The sequence below is a fragment of the Stylophora pistillata genome, chromosome 2 (assembly GCF_964205215.1).
Source record: "Stylophora pistillata chromosome 2, jaStyPist1.2, whole genome shotgun sequence".
NCBI lineage: Eukaryota > Metazoa > Cnidaria > Anthozoa > Scleractinia > Pocilloporidae > Stylophora > Stylophora pistillata.
The window spans coordinates 16,707,201-16,720,179 of NC_142520.1; the positions used below are offsets into that span (position 1 = coordinate 16,707,201).

The 12,979-nt window shown below is 37.2% G+C and overlaps 1 protein-coding gene and 1 pseudogene across 1 annotated transcript in view; one reads left to right on the top strand and one right to left on the bottom strand.

The window, feature by feature from the left end:
- Window positions 1-781, top strand: part of LOC148737409 (uncharacterized) — a 947-nt pseudogene extending 166 nt beyond the window's left edge.
- A 6,808-nt stretch (window positions 782-7,589) lies between these two features.
- Window positions 7,590-12,979, bottom strand: part of LOC148737410 (leucine-rich repeat and transmembrane domain-containing protein 2-like) — a 51,816-nt gene continuing 46,426 nt past the window's right edge. Inside the window, exon 5 of the mRNA XM_088748312.1 lies at window positions 7,590-8,269. Coding sequence (XP_088604438.1) covers window positions 8,194-8,269 — 76 coding nt within the window. The 3' untranslated portion in view covers window positions 7,590-8,193. The remainder of the gene's footprint in view (window positions 8,270-12,979) is intronic.

Genomic DNA, 12,979 nt, shown 5'->3' on the forward strand with positions numbered 1-12,979 from the left:
AGTCAAATGTAAGCACCACCACTGGTAAATGGTGGCAAGTAATGCGAAGTAATTATGTTCGCTCATTTTACCTCCCAGAACATCAACCAATGCCCTCTCCTTATACCTCACACTACCAATGACGTTCTCCGCCACACTGTTACGAACCAAATGTTTGCAATTGTGGTGGAAATAAAGAAAATGATTTGCTCAGTTGTCAAGTTTGTTTGTCTTGTATTGACCTGGTGACTTGTGCAAGCAGCAGAGGTGCAACAGAATCAGTGTTGTGTGCACTAAAACCCATTGTCTGTAAACAGTGCAATACTGGCTTTGCTAATAGCTTATCACTGTGGTCTCATCTAAAGTTCTGCAATGCCACTGAGGTAAGAAGTGTAGCTATCAATCCAACTTTGATGACAGTATCTGGTTTAAAGGAAGCTTTACATAGTAGAGGATTAAGCACTGCAGGTAATAAGGAAATTCTAGTTAAGCGCCTTGAAGGTGCATTGGCTTGGGAAAGGTAGTTGAATTAGTTTTTAATCAACAGCTTAAATCTCCCAAAATATCTGATGTGAAGTGTATTTTTCTAGGTCAAGTTGGTGCACAGTAAGGCACACTTACTATGAGAATGATAACTAAGCTCTCAACAAATTCTGTGTACCAGTAATGTGAGTAATATGCCTACTTAATAAGAAAAATATTTTAAAATTGGTGCAAAATTGTTTAAATTAGCTATGTTTCCTAGACAGGTTAAACCTGTTGGAATGCAAAAGTACTGTAAGTTGTCACCGATATCACTTGGTATGCACTGATATAATTATTACGTAGAAAACTTTATAAACTCATTTTTTTTTTTTTTTAACTGACTTCCATTTTAGAGGCAGGGTTTCTGCTCTAATGTATTTATGGAATTTTGTACATAAAGGTTTGACTATTAAACCCTTTACATGCTAACAACAGTAGGAATATTCTCCATACTGTTCTCAATACATTTTCCAAGGTGCTGACAAGGAGAATTTGTTTAACAATCAAGAGCTTCTTTAGTTAGTAATTATTTCCTTCATTCTTGTGTCTTTATGTTGAATTTGGGGTTAATATTGTAAGAAGAAATTAAATGCTGGTTACTGTTAGGGGTCAAAGGGTTAATAACTAATGACTCAGAATTTTGCTTGTTATGTTGACACAATGCATTTGTTTTACTAATGAATTTGTCTTAAATAAAAGCTACAAAAGGTTGCAGCTTGATAGTTTTAAGAGTAGGATGAAGTATACATAGATAAATGAAATTTGTATTTAAAAGGAGTAATTCTCTACTGATAGGATAATTGCATAGATGAATCAGACATCATTGTTAGTCAAATAGTTAACAAGCTTTTAGCTGTTATGTTTAGGTAAAACCATACTTTTAATTATTTACTTCAGTGTATTTCTTTCTACAGGATAAAAAGATTAAATTTTAAAATATATGCTTGTATTAATAAACATATTTCCTTCAGAACATTGTTTCAGATTACATTCAGGGTTGTCATTCTTTTGCTATGTGAAAGTTTCGTGACAAGGTCTTACAAAACATTAGCAAGTCTTGCTGTTACCTAATTAATTGTCAAGCTAGATCGTATTCAAATTCAATAGCTTTTGTAAATTTGAGTCTTTTCCAAATCCTTCTCGTTCATAGCGCGGCACGTAAAATGAGGTTCTAATTATTGGTTATTTAGACCTAGTGAAGCTAACGCGAGAGCCACCAAATCGATTTTACCGCCGTTCGCGTAAAATCAAAATGCAATGGACTTTAAAGTATTTTGTCTAAATATAATTCATCGAGACGGCTAGGGGATTTTCAATTTTTTCATATTGCACACCTCGAGGCGCTATTTAGGGAGGGCCGCTCTTAAGTAATTAAGTATAATTTGATCTACGAAAAAATTCGGCCAAAGTCGCTCACCATGTAAAAGTTTGTTTAAAATTACGCTATTTTATTACTTTCTTTGTATTTATATCGCAAGTTATAACCTCAAATTTCTGAAAAAAGGAGCTTCTTCCTGTTCAATGTTGTACACTTTTCTCATCGACAAAATATTTCTATCAGATTTTAGAAACAATTTTCAACTAAAAGACTTGGAAAAAGGACAAAACGGAAACGACACACCAGACCCATATTGCACCCTAATTTAGTGCATCCCTCAATCCAGTTTAACAGAAATATAAACAACGGTAAATGATAAAATTCAAGCACGGTTATAAAGAACCGGATGTCCTCTATAAAGGCCTTAGAGAATCCATGGGGGTTCGTGAGTTATCTAACACCGTCCTGTATTTTGTGATAATGTGCAGAGAAAAGAGCTGAGGTGTTCACCACTGGTATTTTGTTACTTAATTGAGATAAAGAAACGTGGTTCAGAGACACTAGAATATGGGGTCTGGATTTAGGAAGGACTACTACTATTCGTACCTCCTCCAAAGTCTTGAACTTTTTTTTCAGATCAGCAAGATTTCTAAATTTCGCGTAAGGGATAAGGAGTGAGTAAATTAACAGCAATGGTTTGCAGCGGGAAATATTGGATTAGTCATATAAAACGTCATGATATTGAAAATAGTTTGTTGAAGATTACATAAAATCTGTTTTATTGTGTACACACAGATTCATATGATACGATCAGTCTTATTTCGCAGGACACGGAAGCCGGAAAAAAATCTGTATCTCTGTTGAGGAATCAGCTGAAGCTTTTAAAAATCAAAAGAAACCTGACATAGTAGTCTTGCATTCAAGCTGTATTAGACAAACTTTGCATATCTTATGATTAGTGATGTTCATTCTTAAGGGTGGATAAGTAGGATTATTCGTACACGGATTTGCCTGAATCGGAATAAGCTGAAAGTTTGAATGTTTTAGATAAGGCTGCTACCATATTCTATTCTATCCTATTCTTTCCGCTATTGGTTTTAAACAATTTTGTTAAAATTTTTACCTAAAATCTGAACAAAATATTTCTGGTTCAAGACTGAACACCTTTTTAATACGTTGAATGTTCCCACCGTCCCACGCAAAATTAAATATTAGAAGTAAAAAGCTTAGAAAACTTCAAAATAACTTGTAACAAAAGGAAACAAGGTAACCAAGTTCTGGTTACACTGTAACTGAAGAGTCAGAAAACAAATGTAAATCAAAGCTTTCCTTTTTTCCTTTCATTTTGTCAAGGAGCCTTTGAAATAGCGTAGCAATTTTTCGTAATAAGGTGCTGTGATGTAAAATAAAAAGCTTAACCCTGTGGAAAGGAAGCTTTTTCTTTGGCATTATGAGATGTAAAGAAAGATCATTTTTCCCAATTTTTGCAATAAATTTACAAATGTCTTTCATCTCTTTTCTATGATGATGTACATAGCCAACGGATTTTTCTTAGCTATTGTATGTTTTTTAGAATTTCCTAGTTTTAAGTGTAGGTGCGGCTTTATAAAGATGCACAATCCACCCAGTTAGAAGAAGTGGTCCCGGTCATTTCGAGTCCAAAAATCGATTTCGTTAAAACTTTGCCCATGAATCTTTCCTACTTTAAAATTAAACGAAACCTCGTTCGCTTTTCAAACTGAATTGTCCATAATTAAATTTTTCGATCCGGGCGGTAATCACGTAACCCCTAGTGCGAAGTTCCTTTTTTAAGAGTGGCTATATGGGGTGATGGCTTTTACGGCTAACGGTTGATATTTTGACTAATTCATGGTTAACGGGATAATTCTTTTTTTTTTTCATTTTTAGCACCAGAACCATATTATTTCGCATAATTGAGTTGCAAAGCACGAAATAAGGACTCTAACCTTTCGATTTTTCTTTTGGAAATACGGAAGAAGGTTCTTTTCTTTTTTCCTTTCTTTTTGCGTGAGCGTTGAAAATTGTAATGAGTTTATTACAGCCGATCTCAAGTCTCTACATCTTCGATGATTTCCTTGCTCTATTATGCTATGTTATAGTATTTTCAATAATTTAAATCTTTTCCTAAATATCATCTCTCGAACCTTACTAAGGCGTAAATCTTCACAAATGATGATTACTCCCCTGACACACCACACCAAGAGATCATAAAATGAGGAAACTTATCCCCGCGACCCATGATGTGTTTTTAAATGTCGGAGGGCACATCAGTATACAAGTGTATTTTTTTATATTTCCTGACGAAAATTTATCACACATACTAATAATGGGCAATTACAGTGGAACCCTTCAAAACCGGACGCCCTTGGAACCGCAGGAAATGTCCGGATTTAGAGGGGTGTCCAGTGTACTGAGGTTTATGTACCCATAAGGCAATTTTATGCAGCAGAATGTATTTTCTGACTGTAAGTACCAGTACATGGTACTTACAGTACATGGTAACTACGCTAAGAACCTGTGGACTGGGTTGATATACATATATCATAACGATTGTCTAATTGACGACTACAAAGTGTAGCCTTGTCTATCAATATTCTATTGTAAACAATAGTACATTTTTTTTTAACTTTGGTGAATATGTCTGATCGTTTCAGTGTAGTAACTATTACAACTATCTCTTCAACACTTTCGTTTTCCCTGTGCATTGTCCTTAGTTTTACATTGCCTGCAGGATTAAAATTAGGAGGAATAGTCTTCACTTTTGACTTACAGAGATCTTAGGTTGGTATTCTTCATGAATATCTCTTTTGGTAAGTCCTCCAACTGGTTGTTGAACAAGTACCTGTCAACAAATGATGGCAGTTAGTTTGTGTAACGGGCGTTCAGCTGCATTACTAATATAAATGCATTATCGTTATCATCAATACCTTCAAGTGGGGAGATATGTTTTGGGTAAGAAGCAAAGCTACTGATACTGCAAGAGATTCATATTTTGAGAATGTGTCCACTGCATTATTACATTTCGTTGATCGTGCGGAGCCGATATATCAGACATCCATCCATGCAACATGTGTTAGCCATTAGCCAATCCTATTTCTGAGAATCCATAGGGCGTTCGTGCTTTCTTTGGTGGCATTTCCTTTACCATTAAGAAATGAACTCAGGACACAGTCATTTTGTCAAGGAGCATTTGAAATAGCGTATCAATTTTTCGTAAAGAGGTGCTGCGCAGTAATGCAAAATCAAAAGCCTAACCCTGTGGAAAGGAGGCTTTTTCTTTGTCATTATGAAATGCAAGGAGAGATAGTTTTTTCGCAATTTTGGCAATTAACTTACAAATGTCTTTCACTTGATTTCTATGATGACATTTTGGCCAATTTACGGTTAACGGATACCTATTATTTTCATTGTCGGCACTGGAGCTAAATGATTCGCATAATTGAGTTGCAAAGCACGAAATAAGGACTCTAAGCCTTCTATCTTTCTTTTGGAAATACGGAATGTTTATTTTTCTTCCTTTTTTCCTCGAGCTTTGAAAATTGTGAGGCGGGTAGTTCTCTCACGTCTTTGCTCCACACGCAATTATCAGCTTCCCTGATGATTACTTCATAAGTAACATCAGCTGTATAGGATGTAGAAGGCACAGAATCGTTGTTTGTATCACTCAAAGGACCGGCTTTAGATCGTTCGACAAGAAGCAACGCAGGACAAGATCTTTTTTTTTTCCGCTTGTTGGCTCGCCAAAATTCCTCAAGATCCCCTTCAGCTCTTCTACTTTGAGTTTTCTTAAATCGTTTGTAGATTTGAAATGATTTAGATTGCTACGATTATCGCTTAAAGTCATGTGTGAAGTTCTAAACAGAGGTTTGCTAGGAAAACTACACGAAACACGCAGTGTTAGCCTCAACCTGACGGCTCGGCCAGCCGTGAGGGAGACTGTGTCCGAAATGTGGCGGGAATTCGAAAATGGAGTATTGCGAACGGTAAATGCCATAAAAAATTAAGTTCGTCTATTGTTTTCCTGCTCCACGAAAATGCTAGTGATATCTTGTTTTCCTGAACGTCTTTCTATAGTTTTCCCGAGCGCGGCCGCTGCATTTTCCAAGCGTATTCCCAAAGAATTACTAATAGCATGAAAACATGATCTTCGTCGATTTTCTTCCTGCTTCATGGAAACGCTAGTGTATAGCTAGTTCAACCGAAAGTGTTTCTCTAATTTTCCCGAGCACGCGAACGATGCTGTACTCACAGAATTACTAATGACCGTAATTAAGCAATGAAGCCGTGTTTTTCGTCTTAGCTTTTGTTTTCCTGCTCTATGGAAAAACTCCTGAACAGCTTGCATTCTTTTCCTATAGCTTTTTTTTCCTCAGGACAGGAGCGCTTCATTTTCCAAGCGTTTTACCGTAGAGGTACTAATCGCTAACCTCAAGAAAACAAGATATTTTTCGATCGTTTTCTTGCTCAAGGGAAACCCTAGCGAATTGTATGTTTTTCGATGTCAGAGTAGATTTGGACTCTCCACGGATTTAAACCCTCGGTCCAAACTCGCCAAGCGTCTTTTGTATCATATAGCCCTAACCCCAAAACCCTAATCCTAAACCCTAGACCCTAATCCTAACCCTAAACCCCAGACCTTAATCCTCAGCGCTTTCGCTCAGGTATGTAAGGGATGATCTTTTCACTCAGTTTTGTTGGGGGTCCAAATCCGCTTAGAGGGCGGATTTGGACCGGGGGCTCCACAGAATATTGACCATGATTGGGTCATTTCCGCTAGGCAGTTGGGTCACTTGCACTGACTGGGTCATTTTCGCTAATGGCAACATGTCAGGTTCTGCTGTTTCAGAGAGGAAATGTCATTTGAAATGACTGGGTCATCTGAAACAGTTAGGTCACTGGAACCAATTTGGTCCTTTGAGGCAATTCAATCATTTGAGGCAGTTGGATCATTCGAGGCAGTTGGCTTTAAATGATCGACTGGGTCATTAGAGGCAGTTGGGTCACTAAAAAAAAGAAAGAAAGAGCCATTTACTGTAGTAAATGGCTTTTTCTTTACTACCTTATTGAATATTAATGATTTTTTTATTTGACAGAAAATGAAATTATATCTTGAAGACAGAGTTCTCAATCGTATGTAGATCGGGAGTCGAAATAGAATACAGTGCAGGTGGAGTGTTCATGGAGGTGACCGATGTACTTGTAGTTTGGTTTAGAGCCTGCCTTTGTTCAACTTCCCTCTAAAAATGGCTGCTTCAAGATACAACTCCTACTTTTTAGAGCAAACATCATCTCAGTGAGCTATACCACAAGTACCCGAAGTTAATATTTGCTTCACATACAAGACAGCTTTATCGAGAGCTTCTAACTAAGGCTTCTTGTCCTTCTTTGCTTCATAGAATATTCAGGAAATGATTATTTTATTGAAAATATTTACTTTCTATGATCTTTTCGGATGCTCATTACCATACAGAACAACGAGTAAAATAACGATGTCAGCTCTGTTCGTTTGACCCGACCCTGTTTTGAACTGTTGCAAGATGTCCATACAATGTCGCTTTAACGTCTAAGTTTAAGCGAGAAAGCTTTCTTTTAATGAAGCATTATGCATTATTTCTCTGGCTTATTGGAAACTTATCGCAGAAAAACTTGTGAAGGGCGAAATTTACCAGTGCAGTTAACTTGGTAAAGAGACTAATCAGGAAAGAGGGGAGTGGTCTAAAGGAAATGCTTTCCCAGCATTCTTCTCTTTACAACTGTGTTCTTTTATAATGTATGTAACGAATAACAAATTCTCCTGGTCAAATGCATTTTTTATAGAGAATGTCCTAATCCAAGGGTTAATCAAGCTTTATTGGGACGCAGAAACCACACTCTTAAACGCCTGTTTTTTTCTGGCAAAGAGGGTCAGTTTGGCAAGAAAGTTTTTTTTAATGTAGGAAAGAAATGAAAGTTACATAGATGAGGACTAACACCCGATGTTGAACTGAAGTAGCTAGAGGTGGGGACAAAGGAAAGGCAACATTTGTACCTTGCAACTGTTTTCAGTTGGAGCTAATGTATCGCTGCTGTGATCTGCTGCTATTCTTAACAATACGAGTTGGATTCGAAGCATTCATTACACTTGTATTTTAGAATACTCCAAAATATTCCAGAATGTTCCGTTGTTTGCATGGGTAGAGAGTCATAATGGTGCACTTCACGCACCCCTTCCCCTTCCTCTATTTTTAAGAAGTCATAACAATTATTGCTTCTGTTTGTAGCTGATAAATTGTTGCCCTGATCTCCTTGTATTCTCACAAATGCGATATGCATTAGACGCGTTCCTTGCACAAATATAAAAGGCTCCAAACTTAGAGCCGCTCCAGCTGGGTGTTGTTACTGAAAATGTCTGATGGTAATTTCTTCAACTTGTTGTTATACAAGTTCCTACCAAAAATAAATTAAATGTAGGATCAATTGCATGGTATTCGACAACAAAGTTCAGAAATAAAGTATGCTTGGAAAAGTTTATTTTTTTTAACCTACTGTCATAAGGGACTAAAGTATGCACGTTATCAAACTAATGTCGTTCAAGAAGTCTTGTTTTCTTTTTGGTTTAACATCTAAAGTCCCCGGAGAGTATAAAAAAACTATAATCTGGGAATAAACTAAATGAGGCACACTGGGTATGATGCTTCAAAGTGGACAAAAATATGAGGCGCCAAAATGGACAAAAATGCGTTTAGCAATTGTTCTTTCCAGTTACATAAATATGTTCTAAACTCAAGATTTTTTTCCTCGGTTTACATATTAGATGCTAACTTAGTGAAATATTCATACTCATTTTCGCACTTATTTTCTAAACTCTTCAGTTGCATTCTAACTGCAAAGAAAATGCGTTAGAAGTACAGAAAAAAATGTTTCTAATTGAAATGTGTTTTAGATTTTCTAATGTTCTTATTACATTCTATTTTTAAAAATAAAGTATTCTAATAATGTTTCTTTCATGCCAAGTTTGAAAAAAACTCTGCACATTAGAACGATAAATTATCCTATTCTCAGACAGAAAATACATGGCAACTGCAGAAAATACGTTCTAATTAGTATGCGAATTATTCTCAGTTGACTTTTTTCGTGCTAATCAGAACACGCTTCTAGTTAACATGCAAATTTATGCTACACAAAGCGGTTTTGGGCAAGGGTATCACGGACGCCGATGTAATTGACATTTCACCCTTTTTGTGCTAATTTTAAAGCTTTGAATTGAAGACTATCTAGAAAAGCTAGATATGCCTTTGTACCGTCGAGGAAGAGGCGACATAGAGATAGCTAGAGATATTCTTAGAAAATACTCAAATAGTTCGCGGTCAAATTGCTGGCTTCAGTGAACAATAAGAGACCCAGAATACAAACCTGGACGACTTAGAAAACGCTGTTGATCGAGTGACCGAGATCTGTACAACGTTTGGCGTTCTTCCACAGAGTGTACCCACTAACAGCGCTGCAAATAATTCATTCTATTTACCTCATTATTTCGCGGACCCTCCAGTGCTGCACGTGCTGACCTCTGCTCCTAAATGCACCTAGCGTGCGACTCTGGCCAATATTGGGAGTAAAGCGATTTCACTGATTGAACGACAGCTGTAAGGTTGCTCTCTGAACTCTTAGTAAAACCGTCCGTTTCGAGTCTGTTACGAAAAATAATGTTGCGTGACATGCATGACCTTCTGGAAGGTTCGCGAAAGGTCATGGCCTGTTTATTTTAGACAATTATGTAATCCTAATAAGCAAGGGTTTCTTAAAACTTTTGACGATAAAAATGAACGGTAAAACACGACGTTTCGACCGTGCTTCGGTCATTGTCAAGTCAATGGAATGAAATACAGTAAAAATATGTACATATACACGTACGAAATATAAAAAATTTTTTGCAGGTGTAAACAAACAATAAAACTACAAAGAAAGTGCTAGTAAAAAGCTAATTAAAAACCTTAGCACGAATTGAATCAGACTGTACATTGAGAGCAGGTCTTAGCTTGTGAATAAAAAAACATCTCATAGACGAGACAGTCAAATTTGTTCGTGCACTTCATTAAGGTGCTAAAGTTCTCTGTAAGATCCTTTGGAGTCAAAGAATGTTTGTCGCGAAAATGTTTGCCAATTGACGAAGAGGAGTTTTTATGTTCTTCAATACGTTGGTGTAGATGACGGCGTGTGAAACCAACATAACCTGCATTGCACAGGTCACATTGAAATTTGTAAACAAGGCACTGTTGGTTCACAATCGGCGGCTTAGCCAAGTTGCGAGAAGAAATTTTTACAAAACGTGCAGATTTTCTTTGAACAGCTTCAATTTGATTTATGTGTTTCTCCTTCCAGGGATCCCAGACTGTGCTTGCATACTCGAGATGCGGTCGAACTAAGGATTTATATGACAGTTCTTTGATAGATTCAGGACATTTTCCAAGATTCCTTTTTAAGAAACCCAAAGTTCTGTTTGCCTTATTAGTCTTTATATCAATATAATGACTCCAGTCTAGTGAACTTGACAATTCCACCCCTAGGTATGGATAGTGTGACGCAGACTCCAAAGTATGAAGCACTAGCTTGTTATCGAAAATTATTGGATGAGATTTCCTGATAACCCCCATAACAAAACATTTGTTGGGGTTAAATTGCATGAGCCATTTTATTGCCCATTGTTCAATTGTAGAAAGATCAAGCTGGAGTTGACCAGCGTCCAGAGTCGACTCAATGATACTATAGAGGATGGTATCATCAGCAATAAATCGTATAGCAGAATTGCAGTTATCCCTAATATCATTTATATAGAAAAGAAACATTAGTTCAATAAAAAGTTAGTCCAAGAACGCGATTCTTTAAGTTTTGCATTGCAAATCGTATCCAGAGAAGCAGGTACTCAATGCCGTTCAATGAGTAACACCTCTAACGAACATACCATTGTCCAAAATATGGATGAGTCAACACCTTGCGCCAACAAAGAACAAGGCTTCATTGTGAAATCAAAGAACAGAAGAAAGAAATCAAAAGGTAAAGGAGGTCCTAATAACACCCTGACAGGAAAAGAATCCGAACCCGAAAAACAACCAAAAGAGCACACAACCCTGCTCATAGGAGATTCGATGATCTCAAGAATACCTGGAAAAGATCTGGGAGAAGCAGTTGGCCACAGGGTTATATTCAAGCCTTTCTCGGGCGCTACGACAATGGCCATGAATCACTATCTCGAGCCAAATCTGAAATCTTCGCCCAATGAAGTGATTTTACACATTGGGACTAATGATCTTAAAACCAGGGAACCAAAGGCTGTTGCGGAATCGATTGTGGATCTCGCGAGACAGATCGAGGGCACCTGCGATACTACAGTTACGCTGTCGGAGCTTGTATGCAGAAAAGATAAGCTGGACCAGGCAGTGAAAACAACCAACAAGCATCTAAAGAAGTTCTTGCCATCAAAATGGATGGAAATTAATCCATGATGAGAACATATCTCATAGTGGACTCAACAAAGGTGGACTGCACTTAAATTTTAAAGGTAATGAGCAGTTTTATAATAATTTTAAATCGCACCTAGAATGAGATAATGTGCTGTCCGTCAATGCCGCGCGGGATCAATTAAACAACCAAAAGACCGAAAAATCTGTCTCAATATTGCCTCCTTTGCGCGGTTTTAGAATGGCATCACTCAATATTAATCAATTAATTACTCATATAGACGAATTAAGAATCATATTAGCAAAAAATGATATCGATATTGTTTCCATAAATGAAACGAAACTGAACGAGAGTATTCGAGATCAAGAAGTTCATATTCCGGGTTACGAAATAGTTCGCCACGATAGACTAACAATATGCGGCGGAGGGGTATGCTTCTATGTAAAAACTTCAATCAACTTTACAGTACGAAATGACCTACACATGGATACACTAGAAAATCTTTGCTTGGAAATCCATAAGCCAAATTCAAAATCTTTTGTGATTGTTACTTGGTACAGACCACCTGACTCTCCTATTGGCATTTTTTCACCTTTTGAATCCCTAATTGGGAAACTGGATAGCGAAAATGGAGAATTTTTTGTACTGGGAGACATGAACTGTGACATGATCACAACTCGATATGACAATAACACATCCAAATTAAGGAGTATTGCTGATGTCTACGTACTCGAGCAGCTTATCTCTGAACCGACGAGGATAACACCCACCTCATCAACTCCAATTGATTTAATCTATACCAACTGCTCGGATAAGATTGCATGTTCGGGAGTTTGTCATATCGGAATAAGTGATCATAGCATGGTGTATGTATATAGAAAACTTGCCCTGAATGGGATGTCTAACGGACATAATTCTATTACATACAGAATTTTCCCGAAATTTCGATCGCCAAAAGTTTCGTTATGATATTCTATCTCAATGTTGGGATACTGTATACGAGTCTTCCAACCCAAACGTGATGTGGCCGCGATGGAAATGTACATTTCTGGCTATCGCTGACAAACATGCCCCACTGAAAACGATGCATGTTCGTTAACGGAGTTCTCCGTGGATTACCTCTGAATTGAAAGACCTCATGCATAATAGAGACATATTAAAAATCAAAGCTAGCAAGAAAAATGATCCTAACGATTGGGCATTATTTAAGAAACAAAGAAATATAGTCAATAAGCAAATACGCTCAGCTAAGCAAGTGTATTACCAAAATAGTTTTAAAAAGCAAACCAGCGACTCCCGAAAGACCTGGCAGACTATAAACGAGCTAACTTCTCGAAAATCTGGGAAAACGCCAGTGGCGTCACTAAAAGTGAACAGATTAACGGTAACTAATCCTTTGGAGCTATCAAACGAATTCAATAACCACTTTGCTAATATTGGTCCAAAACTTGCCAGTGAGATAAATTGTGATAGTGGTAGCTATCAAAGATATCTTACCGCAACAGATAAACGGTTTAAGCTTCAACCCACCAATCCAACTAAAGTATATTCATTTTTAAATAAACTAGACAAGTCAAAGGCAACAGGCCTTGACAAAATATCTGCTAGGTTTATCAGGGAATGTGCTGATCTTATTTGTGTGCCGATATGTGATATTTTCAATCAATCTTTTAGCCAAGGGAAGTTCCCAGACAACTGGAA